The following is an 18610-nucleotide window of genomic DNA, read 5'->3' as shown; positions in this document are numbered from 1 at the left end:
TGCTCCTGAATGCCTTCCTACATTCACTACATTCATAAGGTTTCTCTCCAGTATGAATTCGCTGATGCACTCTAAGTTCTGTCTTATCCCTGAAGGCCTTCTCACATTTACTACATTTGCAAGGTTTCTCTCTAGTATACATTCTCTGATGTATAGGAAGATGCTCCTTGCTCCTGAAGGCCTTCAAATAGTCATTACAATCAAGAGGTTTATCTCCAGTAAATTCTCTATTCTCTGAAAGGAAGAATGAGGAGCTGGTTAACCCTGCCTTTTTTACCCTTTCCCAAGGTTCTTACTTGCTCAAATGTTTTAGAGAAATTCTACTGCCTTCTCACTTGAATAGGGCAGTCTTATTAGCCTTTCACCAGGAATGAATTTATCTTATTTGAAAGTATGATGACTCAAAGATAACATATAAAAATAATTTGACTGAGGAGGAAATTACCAGAATCGATGAATGAATGTTTACTCTACTTTAATGGGCAGATATTTGAATAAAATTGGATTATTCAGAAAAAGAAAAGATGACTTTGGGAAACCGTAAATATATTCTTGCCATCTGAGATGAAAACAGGAAAAGACTGAATAGGAAGAAAACAAAAAATAAAGGGGTAGCTTGCTTTCCCCCCTCCAAAAATATGGAAAAAAAAGTTTATAGTAAGGAAGAGAAATATATACATGAAATAAGCAGAATAAAGGAAAAATACGGGGAGGAAATACAATTGTTGCCCTAAATTTCCTCTAAAAATCCAATCTATGTACTTTGTAAGGAATTTATGGAAATTTTTAAGACTAAGACATACAGGTGTTTAGGCCTAGAGAAATTATCAACAAGTACCTGAACATTACTCAAAACTCTAGAGGTCAAAGTAGTAAAAATGAAAATATTTGGAGATAGCAATCAATAGACATCAGATTAGCAAAGATAATTTAAAATTATAAGTTTTGGCAATTATATTGAAATAGCTGTTGCTAACATTTTTCTGATAAGTAAGAGCAATTTCAGCAAGAGCTACAAAAACTGTTCTGGATCCTTTGACCCAGTGGTCCCAAGACTAGATCTGCTTCCTCAGTATGTTACTGAAAGTAAACAAAATACTCTTCAGCAAAATTTTCACAACAGCTTTTTGTGAAATAGCCAAATACTGAAAATATACAGGCCCAATGATGGGGTTATAGCTACACGAGTTCTGTCATATGAATATACTATTGTGTCTTTATAAACATATCCAAGGATAAAGAATACAGGATCACACATAACATGACAGAATAAAGAAAGGGGAATGAGGTTACGAGTAAATATTTTTTAAATAATAGCAGCAAACCAACACAATCATAAAAACAAAACAAAGGAATATATCAAAAGAGAATTAAGAAGCAAAAAGAGCACATTACTTTATATCTTAAGTAATATGCTTATTTGAAAAGGCAGAATGAAAATCAAAGCAAGTGAAGCAGAATGCCTGCTTAAGAGAAGATAATCTTTAATGAAAAGAGAAATGACTATGCCATACTAAGGCAATAACGGTTTTTCAGAGTGGAGGTACATTTCTGTAAAGAGACACACACACAAAAAAAGAACCTCTTGAGGTAAGAAATTAAGTTTGAACATCTCACCTCCTCTCAACAGGCCTGAGAAACTTTGATAGGTCACATTTTAGGTATGATAGGTTCAACATTTTACAAGAGCCTTGACTTAAAATGCCCAATAGATCACTATTTAGCAATGACCCATTTGTATGGTTTTTATGTAGTCACCTGGACAGCTGCTTCTGGGAATATCTGCATCTGGCATCCAAGATGTTCCCTTTCTTTCCAACTGTTGGATCATCTCTGGTTTGGATACTGCAAATCCTGCTCATTGAAAATGAGAAAGTACTAGGGAGTCATCTCTAAGTTTCTTCATAGAAGAGAGAGATGCAATATTGGTTCTAACTCTTAACAGAACAGTGGGGGAGTAAGGGTGCTGAGTATATCTTAAAAAGGTTAGGTGATTTTGTCTAAGATTTTTGTCTATCAAACATGTGCGGCTCAATGGGCTGGGTGAAGGGAGAAGTAAGGTTTTTTCCACATGTCAGGAGGAGAATGTACATTAAAAAAAAACAGCATCCATAAAACTTAATAATAGAATTAAAAACTAGTATAAGCCATCTTTGGAATAGTAATGCTAGAAATACCTCAAGCATACCATAAAGAATCACCAGAGGACATTCTATATTATGGTAGAATGGATTACTGAGTAGGATTTAGGAAAATAGAGTTCAATTGATTTACTCTCTGCTTAGACAACAGTAACACTGTGTATGAAGAAACCTACGTTGGCCTTAAAAAGAAAATCTTGAATTTGAAGCAACAGGGAGGGGCAGATACATTCTCAAGGATTATCAAGAAATCAGTTTCCAAGGTTTACTAAGCAAAGACATTTCTTCCTGGATACAGGTAGCACAAGTAAGTCTCTTGCCTATAAAAGCATCTTGTATGCCAAAGAATAGCTGTTAAGATCTTGAAAGTTGTCACATTATGAGTCCAAAGGGGTAGCTGTTCTTACCCAAAGACACCAAGTTCCTATAGTTCTCCAGCATCACATCCCTGTACAACTTCTTCTGAGAGGGGTTCAATTGTACCCACTCTTCTCGAGTGAAGTTCACAGCTACATCCTTGAATGTGACTGATTCCTGAAATACCAACAACATTTCTGCTTACCCAGCTATAGCTTTGTTATGAAGTTCAAATGTAAACTGGTTGCTAGCAGACTGAGGGAATCGAATGTTTTTGGACATCAAGTGATACAGGGATTGATGCAATTGAGACAACCACAGTGACTCCATTCTGGAGGTGGGTTACTTTTTTTTTTTTCCAATTATAGGTGGCTTACTCCAGACTACTAACCACCCTTAATCCCATCCAGATCCCTTCATTGTCCTTTTGGTAGATAAGACTCAATCTCACCCTCTTTAATTTGTAGGTTCCCTAAGAATTTTGCTTCTATATTGGATTTACAATAAAGTTTGATGTTTGACTGAAAGAAGGTTTGATTGCAAGAATTTATTTCAGGAAGACACTGCCTTTTGGGTTTCACAGCAAGGCAAAACACCTCAGAAATGTTTTGCACTGCTTCACTTGGATAGTAGGTATCCTCTTTTTTGTCTTCCGAATGGTTGTGGAAAGTATTAGATGGAAAAGAATTTGGGACTTAAACTTTGAGAAAAAAACACCAAAAAAAAAAAGGTAAGCTTTTGTGTGCGTGTGTAGAGAATACACTGGTCTCTATGATGTCCTTTAGCTCTAAATACGTGATTCTCATATGCCTACAATTTCCAGCATTATAGCATAAGACACAGAAAGCTTCCTACCTGAGCCGGTCTTCCTGGGAAGCCACCATCAGTGCTCACCTGTCCAGGCCAATGCCTCAGCACAGGAGCCATTCCCTCCTGCGCTCCCACCTGGGGGGAAAGGAGAGGCTTGAGGATGGGGGGCCGCAATGGGGTGATGGGGACCCTACTTCTTCCGGGGGCAGGTTTGGGGGGTCGTGCTGGGATCTGCTCAAAGAGGGGAAACCCTGCTTCTGCCCTGGTGGGTGAGGGGCCAGGGCTGGACCCTGCCCTGGGGGGTACGGGGAACCTCTGCTTCTGGGGTGGGGGGGGGGGGGGGCCATATCTCTTTAGAAACAACAGTGGAGAACAGACACCAGACCCTGGGGGCAGCATCAGGCAAGGCTTCCCGGAAGTGGGGGTGCCCCAGAGGAGGCAGAGGCCATGGGGACAGCCGGAACCACGACCCGATGGACACACACCAGGAGCACCTGGCCTGAGACTCTGGGCACAGGGGAAGGACCGAGCTCTGGAGCGGAGGACCTGACCGGGGCCACGGGATGTGGCCGGGCCTGAAGGAGGATTAGAACCCGCCCCCGGACCCTGCCTGGGCCTGCACCTCCAGCTCCCTCCACGGGCTACCCCCAGAGCCTCGGAAACCCTCTGGGGCTCCCTTCCTGCTCTGGCAGACTCACATGCCCGTCTCGGTGAGCTCCGAAAGCAGCCCCTGGACCCCGAACCAGTCGCACCTCCGCTGGAGCCTGGTCCCACTCTCGTCAGCCCCCTGCCCCGTCACGCTGGACCTCAGGATCAAGGAGGAAAACCTGTCAGCAGCAAGCAGGGAAGAGGGGAGAGGATAGGAAGCGTAAGTGAGGCAGAAGACGAAGTCCCATCCTCTTACTTTTTCCCTTTGGAAAATGCCACAAAGTCGCGCATGTCCTCCCGGGCCTGAGGCACCTACTGCGCATGCCTGGGGCTCGGCCCATCCTCCATCTTCCTACCTGCCCCGCCCCGTCTGGCTCTTCCGGCCTTGGAGTCCCGCCCCTTCTGCTAATCTCCTACTTTACGGCCTTTAAGGCCGCAACCCTAAAGTGAGTCGCTAGGCTTTGGGTCGGAGACCTGGGAATTCCTCCCAGTCTACTCCATCTCGCAGTCTTTCCATTGCTGGCATCCCGTCCCAACAAGCCTCAGCTCTAATGAAATGCTTTTTGTTCTCCCCCCCATCTTTAAGAAGGAAGTGACGCCACCATGAACGGAAGCAGCGGCTCCGAGGAAAGAAACCCCAGCGGTGGGCGTCCAGAGGGCCCGGGGACCTCGGGGACCACGGAAGGCTTTGCTTTGGCCTGGTCGCTGTTTTTGGGGAAAGGATGTTAGGGCAAAGCCGATGATCCCTGGAGGTCCAGGTCTCCTGTGGGGTCTGTGGGACGAGGATTACAGACAAGCAGAGGAGGCGGGGCCAGAGAATGCGCCCACTTTGTGGCTGTTTCCTTCTGTGGAGGAGAAGGACCCAAGGGAAATCAGGAGATAGTGAGGGCGTTTAGGGGCAATCCTTTGGTAAATGGACCAAAATAAAACTAAGAGCTGATGGGGTACCTGCTCTAGGAAACTCCTTGAACTCTGATTGAACCTTCCTACTTGATGAGGCATTTGCATGAGGCCATAAGCCTTTCATTGTTGCTAAGCCCAAGTCTCCGTTACTAGCCTAGGTCTCCTTTGCCTAGCTACTTCCCACCCTTAATTCTCCCAAGATAGCTATACCTAAATCTTGTTATTCTTAAACTAGCCCAGCCCTCCATTGTCCATCATCTTCTCATAGCCTTCAGCTATTTCCCACCCTTAATCTCATTACTGGAGTCTGATCTCGGTGTCATAAAGATCCTCCTTAGATTCCTCCTCAAGACCCTCCCCAACCGCACAATAGACTACCCCTAAATCCTCCCAAAATCTTTCTGTATATAAGATGCCTCCATGAAGGGTCCAAACTTAATCTAGTTCAGACTCACTCTGTGTCAGATTATTCTGGCCTGCTTGTCAGTACAAGAGTCACATAGACTTAGGGTCTTTCAGAGTCTACCCATTATGGCGAATCTTTAATAAACTTTACATTGGCTGAGAGAAGACTTGAGCCGTGTTCATTTGGAAGGACTGGTGTGTTGGTATTTTGGGGTTTCGAGCACCTGTAAACCCTAAACCTCAATAGGAAATGTATTTGTAACTCATGAGACTTTTCTCAGTGTTAAGGTAGTTGGAGGAAATAGGTAGGTAGAGAGAGAGAGAGAGAGAGCACAGGGTGAGTTGAATATGAAGGGATATCTAAAAAATAAAATTAAGGGGTGATAGGAATATATTAGGAGGAGAAAGAGAGAAATAGATTGGGGTAAATGATCTCACATAAAAGAGGCAAGAAAAAGGTTTCACAAAGGAGGGGAATTGGGAGGAGGTGATAGGGAATGAGTGAACCTTACTCTAATTGTATTTGGCTTAAGAAGGGAATAACAAATACTCAATTGGGTATCTTACCCTACAGGATAGTAAGGGGGAAGGAAATAAAGGGCAGGGGGAATGATAGAAGGTATAGCTGATTGAGGGAGGGTTTAGTCAGAAGCAAACATTTTGAAAAGGGACACAATAGAATTAGTGGGGGGCAGGATAGGATGGTAGGAAATACAGTCTTTCACAACATGACTATTATGGAAGTGTTTTATATAACTACACATGAATAACCTATATTAAACTGCTTGCCTTCTCAGTGAGGGTGGGTGGGGAGAGAATTTGTAACTCAAAGTTTTAAATACAAATCCTTTTTTTAATTTAATAAAATGCTTTATTAACTTTTAGTTTACATCATTCATTTCCACAATATTTTGAGTTAGAAATTTTCTCCCTGTTTTCCCCCCACCCACCACCCCAAAATAGTAAACCCACTGGATATCCCCTCCTCCAATCTGCTCTCTCCCATATCTTCCCCCATGCCCTCTTTGACTTTCCAGTATGGCACAGTGGGTCTCTATGCCCCAGTGCCTGTATATCTTATTTCCTAGTTACATGTAAAATAATAATAATAATAATATATATATATATATAAACATTTGATTTTAAAACTTTGACTTCCAGATTTAAATACAAATGTTAAATATTTTATTTACATGCAATTGGAAAATAAGATATACAGGCAATGGGGTAGAGAAATCTATCTTGCTATACAAGAAACTAAAGGAGAAGGGGATAAAGCCAGTGGGGGTGGGGGAAGGGCATGCTAGAAGGGAGGGTAGATGTGGAGGAAGGGGTAATCAGATTGCATGCCACCTTGGGGTAGGGAAGGAGGGAAGAGATGAGGAGTAAATTTGGAATTTGAAATATTGTGGAAATGATGGGGGAGGGGATCCCTATAGGTTCAGCAGATATTCTGATCTTATCTAAGACCAGAAAACCTGCAATATTGTCTGGAAAGAATTCAAGGTCTCAGGCTTAATTGGAGTGAGAGTTGTAGAAATTTATTGTTATGCTTCCATGAGAATCGGGCAAGAGTCCTTTAGGGGACCTGCGAGGGAGAGGGGTACATGCTTTTACTTTTAAAGGGTAGGGCTGCCATTGTCAGGGCTGGTCTGACAAAGGTCAGAGCTGACCAAGAGGAGCATGTGAATAGATAGTTTAGATAATATTTGGGCCAGGCCTGAGGAGACATGAGGGATTAAGTAAGAACAAAGGAGTCCCAAGGTGTTGCCTAGGCCTAGTGTAGATAGGGGGAAGGGGCAGAGTCGGAGGTTGGGAAAGGAATTTTACAGATAACAATTTTACAATACAAATTGCAGTTACAATTTCACAGACTGGTTTCACAAGTTGGTTTCACAAATTGACCTAGACCCCAGGTACCCCATCAAAATTATCAAATTTCTATCACATCCCCCCCTTTTAAAAACCCAATTTATATACAACAAAATTCCATCTGAAAATTGCTTTAACAATATTTCTAGGGGCGGCCAGGTGGTACAGTAAGTAGAGCACTGGCCCTGGAGTCAGGAGGACCTGAGTTCTGACTTGAGACACTTGGCCTCAGACACTTGACACACTTACTAGAAGTATGACCTTGGGCAAGTTACTTAACCCTAATTGCCCTCCAAAAAGCAAATAAAACAAAAAAACCCCCAATATTTCTACCTCAGAATGGGCTCCCAAACTTTACATCTAAGAGAGTTTTAGAAATACAATACAATTTATAAATACAGTAATAACATATATCAATTACATTACCAGAAATTATTGGTCTTTTCACTTTTGGCATTTAAAATCCATTTCAAAGTTATCAGGTATGGAATAAATATATTAAATTAGAATATTGTGTCTAACAAATGCCAGTCCTTGTTTTAAGAACTTTACAATCATAATGGCCAATAACAATATGTAAACATTTTAATTACATATCTATCTTTAATTATTTAAGTTAAGTCTATTTACTTCCTTTCTACTCATATTCTTCTTTCCCACATGCTTAAACTCTGTTGCCTTTCCTTCAGTCTACCTATCCCTCTGGTGGACTCTGACTGAAGCCCCTTTAAAACTGCACATAACTTAGACACTTCTACCCTCTCCAACTTGCTTTTACTTCCCATGTGACCTACTTTCTCTCTTTCCTGGCTCTCTGTTCCTCTGATGCTGCTACAATCAGGGAGGGAGGGAGGGGGAGAAAGAGAGAGAGCCGATTTCCAAGCAGAGTTTAGCCCTTGCTGCTCTAGTGCTGCCTTACAGGTTTGTCAGGTTACACACAGACATTCAGCCCACACAGAAACACACACAAAACAAATACAGACCTAGCAATACTGATCTTCTCTTTCTAGGAAATAAACCAATTTAGGATTTTTTTCTTTTTTTTTCCTTCCCTTTTTCCCCTCCTTCCTCTAAAGGCTTCCTTCTTTTAGAACTGGTCTGTTGGGAGCAGAGGGGGAGGAATAAAAGGGGGTGGGAGGGTTTCTGGTCTCTATCCTGGGATAACCCTTGGTCCCAGTTAGCCTGTATACATTGCCAATGGGTTTTTTGAATGAAATGCTCAGAGGAATCCTTCTATCCTCCTTAGGTACTTCTCCTTCAGAGCTCTCATTTTTCCATTCTAGGCAAACCTTATTTCTTTTTTATAAAATTGTTAAATTTATTTATTAGTTTTCAACATTCATTTACACAAGATTTTGAGTTATAAATTTTTTCCTTGTCTTTCCCCTACCCCCCACCCCAAGATAGTGAGCCTACCTTTGCCTACCCCTTCCCCCAATCTGTTCTCTCTTATATCCTCCCCCATCCCCACCCAACTTTCTAGTAGGGCAAGATGGATTTCTATACCCCAGCGCCTGTATATCTCATTTCTCAGTTGCATGTAAAAAATAATTTTTTTAAAACTTTGAGCTCCAGATTCTTTCCCTTCTGCCCTCCTCACCCACCTCCACTGGGTTCAATATAGATTGTACATGTGTAATTACACAACACGATTCCATAGTAGTTATATTGTGAAAGACTAACTCTATTTCCCTCCATCCTATCCTGCCCCCCACTTATTCTATTTTCTACTTTGACCCTGTCCCTTTTCAAAAGTTCGTACTTCTAACTACCCTCTCCCCCAATCTGTCCTCTCTTCTATCACCCCTGCTCTTACCCCCTTCCTCCTTACTGTTCTATAGGGTAAGATACCCTGGGTCTGGGCCAGCATGGCTCATGCAGGACTGTGCTCGGCTCCCACCGTGGTGCAATAAATCCTTCCTGTTGGCCTGCCAGGCTGCCTTCAGTGGGAGATTTGTTTCTGTCTGTCACTTTGTGGGATCTGTAGCTCCAAAATTTGTTTGTCATTTTTTTTACAGGTATGGAGGTGGTTGGAGCAGGAGCTTAAGCAAGCTCTGCCCCCACAAACATTACTTCTAAACCCAGAATCTAAAACTTGACAAAGGAGAACTTAAATCCCACATTTTCCTCACTTGGCCCAGGGACCTGACTTCCACAATCTCCAGCTGTTTCTGGAGTCTCACTTTTTCTCTTGTGTTCTTCTATGCACTCTTCTTATTTAAACAAGGTCTCGGGCCCTTAAGATGTGGGGTGGGGGGTTCCCCAACCTAGTTATGGAGACTGATCTAAAATTAAGCAGGGTGAGCTCTTCCTTCTATCTCATCTACTTACCCCTCTTCAAGTCTCTTAACATTCTGGAAATGAACCCCCCAAATTGTGAGAAACATGGTTGTGGGGCTCACATGACTTCCCAGGCAGGGAGATCCACATGATAGACCCATTCTCACTGAAAGAACTCAGAAACAGAGTGGGCAGAGGAAGGCATTTATTATGCTTCAGAAGCAGGTGAGGTGCTCACTAGGAACACTCACATCCCATACAGAAACAAGAACAAGCTTAAATATCATTAGAGTGTTCTGACTCCTCCCTCAAAGTTGGGATTGGTCCAGACTCCTCAAGGTTACAACTCTTTCTTATACTCCCACTACATGCCCTTATTACATATTTTCCCTTCCAGATAAGATCATTCATCCCATGTTTAGAAAATGGTAGAATCTCTGCCCTTTGGGAGTGTAAATTAATATAAATGAGGTTAGTGGTGAGGACACTGCTGACCAGGCATGACCTCCTAGGTTTGAACCAGTTGTCCTTTGCCAACCTTTCTAATCCCCCTTGCACCAGGATGGCCATTGTCCTGGTAAAATAAAATAAGCAAGCTTCCCCCACAGCTTGGGAATGTTAATTATTTCTGAATAATATCTGTGGGAGCAAAATAAGATATCATAATATCTCCTCTTACAAAAGGGAAAAAGTCCAGGTGTCTCAGAGAAGGAAAGAGGCTCTCAGTTCTGAAGTCAGCCTTTACTTTCTAGTTTTCCTAAGTCAACAATGTGGAATACAGATATGGCTACTGAGGTGTTAGTCATAGTTCTAAACAATGACTCATTCTTCTAAAGAGAAAATTGGCTTGTGTGGAAGGCTCAGAACCATCGGACAAAATGCAGCATGATGGAATGAACAGAGAAAGGGAAACAAGCAATTTCTATGGAGAAGGGCAGTCAAGAAGTCTGGACACATACAGTGAAATCCACTGGGACCCTGGATGGAGTCGTTGACCAACAGAGGCAAAGCAGGATTGAATGAGGGACATTTTTTATCTGGGTCAAAGAGAGCCAGTTCATTGGGGTCAGGGAGGAGAGAGTTCAGATCTGGGGTATAGGACCAGGTTCAAGACTGGTGCAGATTTAGAATGGGGGAAGTATGAAGGAAAATGGGTGGCTGGTTGATATCCAAATTCTCCACCTAGAAAGAAAGGGGGAAGTTGGGCTGTTACTGCTGGTCTTATTCAGACAAGAAGATTCTGTCAGGGGCCTTTGGACTTCTTTACTTTATGGTTTGGAGAGGCTACTATATTCCCCCATCTATGATCCTGTCTATTCCTTCTCTGGGCCCTTTCAAGTCTGTTCTTCCCAAATGTAGCCCACAAGGGAGATGACACCTGGTTTTCCACCCCTCTTCTATTACAACCTTTAAGACCCCATGATCATTCTCACCAAGCTGCCTGGTTATCGGGAAGAATCAATGGTCCTAGTTGGGTCCTCCTCTAATTAAAGAGTGGGAATTTCATTATAGGTATCTATGAAACTCTTCATTTCTGTCTTTTGGCAGAGGGAGAGGCTATCTTACTTGAGTAATAGAAGACCCCCTTTATTCTAGTGTCAAGCCTCCATGACAACCTAACAATTTGTTTCTAGAATCACTCATCTATTTTCTCCTATTCTGGTGAACTGCAGTCTCACAACTATGGTATTTATTTCACCTTTTTCGATATTTACCCAAAGAATCTCTACCACCACACATCTTCTAATTCCTGATTTTCTTCTTATGTTTCTGCCTTCTTAGTATATGCTACTTTTCTAAACACACGCACACCATCATCTATCCAGCTTCTTTTGACTAAGTTATGTAAGAGTCATTCTCAAGTCTAGAGGATCTCCCTTCTAAGGCTAAGTAATACATATGAGGTCAAATTTGCATTCTCTTCCAGGATATTTAGTTCATCTCACAGTTATCCAGGCTCCAAGCATTTATAGATGGGCATCTGAAACCAGCTTTTTAGCTGCTGGGTCCCTTTGTGGATTTGGTATCATGTGAATTTCTGAATGTCTGCTCTTCTTCATGAATTTCTATAGCTCTAGTATTCACAGCATCATGTACCTCAGAGAGGTCAAGGCCAAATGGTTTAAGCACAAAAAAGGTACTTGGTAACTTTGAAGACAGTTACTTTATTAGTTTATAAGAAACCAGGAGAGACGGATGCACTAATAGAACCCAGAGAATTCATGTGAATGAAGGTGGGCATGTTAGCTTTGGCAGGAAGGACAGGTAGACAGGAGGAGCCAGGGGATTTATATAGTGTCTATTATGTTTTAAACACTTTTTTTCTACAAAAATTATCACATTTAGATTCTCACAACAACCCTGTGAGGCAGGTGTTATTATTATCCCCATCTTACAGTTGAGGAAATGGGGACTAAGTGACTAGCCCAGGGTCACACAGCTAGTAAGTGTCAGATGTAAGATTTTAATTCAGGACTTCTTGACCCTGTACTCAGTCAATGGTCCACTGCACCAACTAGCAGCCTAGGAATAGGAGGAGCTAGAACAAGGTTAAAGACTTAAGGAGACTAATAGTCTCATCAGCCCAATACAGAATGAAATCCCAGTAGTGCCACATTTGGCTTGGGTTATCACTGTCTGCATTTGAGGCTGTGTTTATCCTTTGTTTTTGAAGAGGACCATGCATCAGGGGAATGATGACGTGACATGTGGTTGACTTTGATTTGAGTGATGGAAGGCCACTTCCATCCAAGGTCACTAGCCTCACTGTCTCCTCCAGAGCCATCTGGGTCCAGTGACCAGATATTCATCAGGATGACTGGAGATGCCCAGGATGCAATGGGAGACCCTGGCTCTTTTACACTAAGGCCTTTTCACATACTTAGAGGGAGGTAACACCCGTTGAGGCACATTGAAGGAGAATGACTAAAAACCAAATGTGGACAGAGCAGCTGGAGCAGACCGAGGATGACAGAGGACGTCTGCAGTGAAGGTGACACAATTTTGGGACTTTTAAGGTGCGAGTTTCAAGATGGCTAAAAGAGAGGAAGATTGGAAGGAACTATAAAAAGTCATGGACATTTGCCTTAAAAAATGATGAGAGGAATGTCTAACCAGTGACAACAAAGCTTTCTGTTGCCTCTCTATTACATCTTTATGAAAATGATTTCCATATATATTGAGGCCACATTTGATGAATGTATGAGCATTGAAAAGACTTTCTCAAATGGTATCACATCTTTGCAGTCACTCAGTTGACTGAAAAGAGCACAACATACATGCTCTCATTGTTATGATTCTTTGTATTTGACTCCAAAAAAAAAAAAAACTTGAGTCATTTCACATGCATGTGTTAAAACCACACAAGATTCCTTGACAGACACAATAAAATAACTTCAGTGTGGGGAAGAAAGCTTTTCCCCCATGCATCTAGGGCCCCCTATCACATGAATATGTCTAGCATGAGTGCAGAAAGTATCTACACATAGAAAACACACACAAAAAGGTGTGTGAGTGCACACACACACACTCACTCACCCCACACCCCACACACACAGACAGGGAGTATTTGTGGTCCAACGATCACGGAGAGGCATTTCTGCAAGGCAAGTAGGTAGCTGGGGAGCACCTATGGAAGGGCATCCCCAGGGGACACACATGTGGCCATGGTACATACAGATAGGGGTAATTCACACCTCGAAAGCCACAGGAACACTGAGTTTTCTGGTGATGCTACTTATCCCTGTCCTCTGGTGGGCAGCTCCGCCAAATGGAGTGACTTAGCTGGAAGAATAACGATCCAGAAGTAGTAAGGCATAATTAAAAAGGAAACACAGAAACCAGTGACCTCCTGCCTCCTTTAACAGCACCCCAGACCTCTGGGCTTAGAGCTCTGTCTCATGGCTTCAAAAATCTAGTCTCCCCAAAGGGACACAGAGCAGACATTCCTATTGATCCAACAAGACCTGTGGCAATCATTCCTATATCACACACAAGGCACAAACACATCTACACACAAAGCATAGACATGCAGGATCACAATATCAGATATATATAATAGGGAGTGTCACAATAAAAGGGGCCTTTCACAGGCACTGCTCCCAATATAAATGTCTGCCTCCCCCCATCTCAGCTCAGAGGTCTTTGCCTACAGATGTTCAGGTGACAGGATGATGTCTCTGTCCAATATTCTCTGGCTACTGCTACTCTGGGCTCAGCTAAGACATACCAAAAAAGGGGACAGGTTTCCAGGAGAGTCAGGGTTAAAGACCAAATTGTCATGACTCTTGGTTTGCAGAAACGATAATGTCTCTCTGAAACCTGCAGTGTCTCACTTTTATGGCCAATTAAGTTAATTTGGGGTTTCCTGGATTTAAATATGTCTATTAATTATATAATATTTGAGAAGGATGTCCAAATATTTCTATTTTAATCATTTTTTTTCCTTTCAGATTTCTATGGTATTGTTGTGCTGACCCAGTCCCCAGCCTCCCTGTCTGCCTCTCTTAGGAGACAGTTACCATGAACTGCAAGGCCAGTGAGAGGATCAGATATGGTGCTACTGATGACCCCTTATACAGGTACCAGGAGAAGCCTGATAAAGGCACGAGACTGCTCATCTACTGGGCCACCAGGCTGGAGTTTATTTTCTGTGGTAAGTTGTACCATTGTGAGTGCTGTACTTTGAATGTTTTGCTTTGATTCATTATAGAATAGTGTTCACTATACTGTGTGATCAGAACTTTAAAAGCTATTCACAGTAGCATTCTTCTGAAAAGCTGCTGGTGCTTGGCTTTCCAGGCCCAGACCTGGTGATTAGGGAGGCTTCAGTACCCCAGCTACTTCCCCTTGCTCACAAGCTGCTATGGAAGCCATGCACATGTGGCCTCTCTGCCTCCCCTGCATGCTTCTAGGTTGTCCAGTGTTCTGTGGTAAGAAGAAAAGTCAGGAGCCATTCTGGAGCTAAAGTAGTTTCGCTGTTCTCCCCATGGAAACCATCCTAGTTCAGGTCTTTCTGATGGAGGATTATAGGATTAGGGACTGGATTAGTGAGCTGGAAAGGACCTCTGGTATCACTGAGTTCAACCCCTTCCCTCACAATTTTACATATGAGATAATTGAGGTACAGAGAGTGACTTGCCCAGAGTCATACCATGACTAAGGTTCTAAGGTAGTATTTGAACTCTCCTGACTCCAAACCCCATGTCCTATTCACTTGTCTACACAGAGGAAGGCAGGAATCCCCTGAGCTTGGTAACACCTTCCTATATTTTGGGTTTCAGTCTTCTCTTGATGAATATATGACTATAGATAGCTCTGATTGCTTTGTCTGAAAACTGCCTGTTCATATCATAAGCTTCCAAGAAAAATATGAATTGGTTACAGGTCATAGAGGAGCTTAAGAAGGATTTTGAAAACCAAATAAGAGAAGTGGAAGAAAAATGAGAATGATGCAAGAAAATTATGAAATGAGAGTCAACAACCTGACTGAAGAAAATACCTTAAAAAATAGACTAACTCAAATGTCAAAAGATGCTCAAAAAGCCAATGAGGAGAAGAATGCCTTAAAAAGCCAAATTTGCCAGATGGAAAAAAGAATCTCAAAAGCTCACTGAAGAGAATCATTCCTTCAGAATTAGATTGTAGCAAATGGAAGCTAGTGACATTATGAGAAATCAAGATACTGTTAAACAGCTCAAACAAATGAAAAAATAGAAGGCAATGTGAAGTATCTCACTGGAAAAACCACTGACCTGGAAAATAGATCCAGGAGAGATAATTTAAAAATTATTGGACTAACTGAAAGTCATGATCAAAAAAAGAACCTAGAAATCATCCTTCAAGAAATTCTCAAGGAAAATTGCCCTGATGTTTTAGAACCAGAGGGCAAAATAGAGGTTGAAACAATCCACCAATCACCTCTTTAAAAATATCCCAAAAAGAAAACTCCTAGGAATATTATAGCCAGGTTCCAGAATTCCCAGATCAAGGAGAGAATATTACAAGCAGCCAAGAAGAAACAATTTGAATATTGTGGAAACACAATGAGGATAACACGGGATGTGGCAGCTTCTACACTGAGGGATTGAAGGGCTTAGAATATGATATTCTAGAGGTCAAAGGAGCTGGGATTTAAACCAAGAAACACCTACCCAGCAAAACTGAGTATCATGTTTCAGGGGAAAATATAGTCATTCAATGGAACAGAGGACTTTCAAGCATTCTTGATGAAAAAAGCAGAGGTGAATAGAAAATTTGACATTCAGATACAAGAAGCAAGAGAAGCATGAGAAGGTAAACAGGGAAAAGAAATCATAAGGAACTTATCAAAGTTGAAATATTTACATTCCTACATGGAAAAACGATAATTGTAACTTACGAAACTTTTCTCAGTATGAGAATAGTAGAAGGGAATAGAAATGTGTGTGTGTGTGTGTGTGTGTGTATATACATGGGGTATGTGGGCGTATGAATACATATGTGAGTGTGTGTATATATGTCTACAGGTATACATAGACAGAGGGCACAGGACCAATTGAATAGGAAGGGATGATACTTAGAAGGAGAAATTGAGAGGTGAGAAAGGAATATAAGGAGAGGAGATTCGGAAAGACAGAATGGAGTAAATTATCTCATAAAGAAGAGGCAAGGGAAAATTGTTACAATGAAGGGGAAGAATAGGAAGGCAAAAAGGAATGAGTCAACTTTATTCTAATTGAATTTGGCTTAGGGAGGGAATGACATACACTTTAAATAGGGTATAATGACATACTCTTTAAATAGGTTACCTTACAGGAGAGTAGAGGAGAAGGGGATGAGAGGGGGGATGACGGAAGGAAGGGCAGGCTGGGGGGGGAGGGAAGTTGGAAGCACCCACTTTTGAAAAGGGACAGGATCAAAGAGAATGGAACAAATGGAAGTTGGGATGGGATGGAGGGAAATATAGTCAGTCTTTCACAATATATCCACTATGGAAATGTTTTGCATAGCTACACACATACAACCTATATTGAATTGCTTATCTTCCCAGTAAGGGTGGGTGACAAGGGAGGAAGGGAAACAATCTGGAATTGAAAGTTTTAAAATCAAATGTTTAAAAATATTATTATTATTATTTTACATGTAACTGGGAAATAAGATATATGGGCACTGCGGCATAAAAATCCACCATGCCCTAACTGGAAAGTCAGATGGGGGATAGGGGAAGATATGGGAGACAGTAGATTGGGGGAGGTGATATTCAGTGGGATTGCTGTTTTGGGGTGGTGGGTAGTGGAAAAATCGGGAGAAAATTTGTAACTCAAAATCTTGTGGAAATGAATGATCTAAACTAAAAAATAAAAAAGAGAGAAAAATTAAAAAAAAAATTAAAAATAATTACACTTGAGTTTTGCTGGGTAGGGGATTCTTGGTTGAAATCCCAGCTCTTTTGCCTTCCAGAATAGCCTTTTCCAAGTCTCCCATACTTTAATGTAAAAACTGCCAAGTCTTTTGTTATCCTGACTGTGGTTCCACAGTATTTGAAATGAGTTTGGTTTTTTTCTTTGACTGCTTGCAGTAATTTCTCCACGTGCCTATTTCTAATTTTTAAAGAATTATTTTTTTAAAATTAATTTATTTTTATTTTCAACATTCATTTCTGATGGTGTACCTGGGGTCTAGGTCAATTTGTGAAACCAACTTGTGAAACCAGTCTGTGAAATTGTAACTGCAATTTGTATTGTAAAATTGTTATCTGTAAAATTCCTTTCCCAACCTCCCACTCTGCCTCTTCCCCCTATCTGACTCTGCCCCTTCCCCCAACAGACTCTGCCCCTTCCCCCAACCGAACTAGGCCTAGGCAACACCTTAGGACTTCTTTGTTCTTACTTAATCCCTCATGTCTCCTCCAGTCTGGCCCAAATCCTCCTGTCTCCTTGGGCCTGGCCCAAATCTTATCTAAACTATCTATGCATTGAGGTCCCTTCCCTTCGGTTAGCCCTGACAATAGCAGCCTTACCCTTTAAAAGTAAAAGCATGTACCCCTCTCACTCGAAGGTCCCCTAAAGGACTCTTGCGGAAGCGTAACAATAAACTTCTACAACTCTCACTCCAATTAAGCCTGAGACCTAGAATTCCCACTCTCACTCCAATTAAGCCTAAGACCTTGAATTCTTTCCAGACAATATTGCAGGTTTTCTGGTCTTGGATAAGATCAGAATATCTGCTGAACCTATTGGGATCCCCTCCCCCATCAATTTGAAACTTATTTGGTGATAAGAATAATAATGTTATTGATATTTACTATGATAGCAGATTTTCCATTTGGAAATCTTAACTATAATGAAAATGTATAGAGTGGTTTGAAGTTGTGGTTTATTTTCTCCGCAAGGTGATTTGGAAGTACATTCACCTAAATAGATAATGGGTTGTTTAAAAAGCAGTTTTTCCTATCTAAATGTTATTAAGAAACTGTTAAGTAACCTAAAGTTCTTATGAACTCTGTACAAAAGTTTCTGTGTTTTAGGATTCCTATTGAGAAAATGAGAATCATTGGGAAAAGATAGGGTATGATTTTCCAAACCCTTTTCATCTAGGGATATATTTATGTATGTTAATTTGAAGGTATATGAAATTCCAGAATGTAATTAATTTCTAGTGATATATTTAAAGACAAAAGAAAGAAAAGACATTGAGTAAATTCATAAAGTCCTGCTAAACTTTGTTATTGTGATAAAGCTAATTTAATTGGGTATGTTCTTGGCTTATAAAAACGATCTCCTTTCCATTACAAATAACACTTTTTTGACTAGGGAACTTTGTGATATCTAAGGATTCTGTAATAACTAGGAATTGAGTTTGTTATAATATTTTGGGAATTAGTGTTACTTAAGGATATTTTATATGAACTTAATTTTAATGACTTCCAAAGTTTCAAGGTTTATTTTGGCCTTAAGAAGGAAGTTTTCATTTAAAATTGTTCTGAAGAGCATGTTTATGAAAGGAAACTTGGTAATTATGCAAAGGCTTCCTAAGATGTCTGGTAATTTTTGTTAATTATGTACAAGAGGTTTTATGACCAGAAAAATTACTTTTATGAAGAAATGTTTTGTAAAATCTTTTCTGATTTTTAGAAGGCCTATCAAATTTCTATTTGTAAACTAATTTGTTGTAATCACTTGATACTGAGTTTTATATTCAAAGCTACTGTGAAT

General features: G+C 41.1%; 1 protein-coding gene and 1 long non-coding RNA gene across 4 annotated transcripts in view; one reads left to right on the top strand and one right to left on the bottom strand.

The window, feature by feature from the left end:
- The window catches only part of LOC138167790 (uncharacterized), a 57935-nt gene extending 42018 nt beyond the window's left edge, over positions 1-15917 (top strand). The window contains exons 2-3 of the long non-coding RNA XR_011169967.1: positions 13868-14070; positions 14802-15917. This is a non-coding gene — a long non-coding RNA (uncharacterized lncRNA). The remainder of the gene's footprint in view (positions 1-13867; positions 14071-14801) is intronic.
- The window catches only part of LOC138167779 (zinc finger protein 420-like), a 28206-nt gene that overhangs the window by 3558 nt on the left and 6038 nt on the right, over positions 1-18610 (bottom strand). For 2 of the 3 annotated variants that reach the window (XM_069096746.1, XM_069096745.1), the window contains 5 exons: positions 4007-4135; positions 3354-3443; positions 2549-2675; positions 1759-1854; positions 1-234 (listed from right to left, as the gene is read on the bottom strand). The exon at positions 1-234 is cut by the window's left edge and continues 3558 nt beyond it. In XM_069096746.1, the coding sequence (XP_068952847.1) occupies positions 1-234; positions 1759-1854; positions 2549-2675; positions 3354-3425 (529 nt within the window). In that variant the 5' untranslated portion in view covers positions 3426-3443; positions 4007-4135. The remainder of the gene's footprint in view (positions 235-1758; positions 1855-2548; positions 2676-3353; positions 3444-4006; positions 4136-18610) is intronic. The other variant, XM_069096748.1, reaches the window with a different exon arrangement.

Source organism: Petaurus breviceps, unplaced genomic scaffold, assembly GCF_028583685.1.
Source record: "Petaurus breviceps papuanus isolate PSGF00001 unplaced genomic scaffold, PetGlider_PUasm1.0 305, whole genome shotgun sequence".
Classification (NCBI taxonomy): domain Eukaryota; kingdom Metazoa; phylum Chordata; class Mammalia; order Diprotodontia; family Petauridae; genus Petaurus; species Petaurus breviceps.
This window is presented reverse-complemented; position numbering and strand designations above follow the sequence as displayed.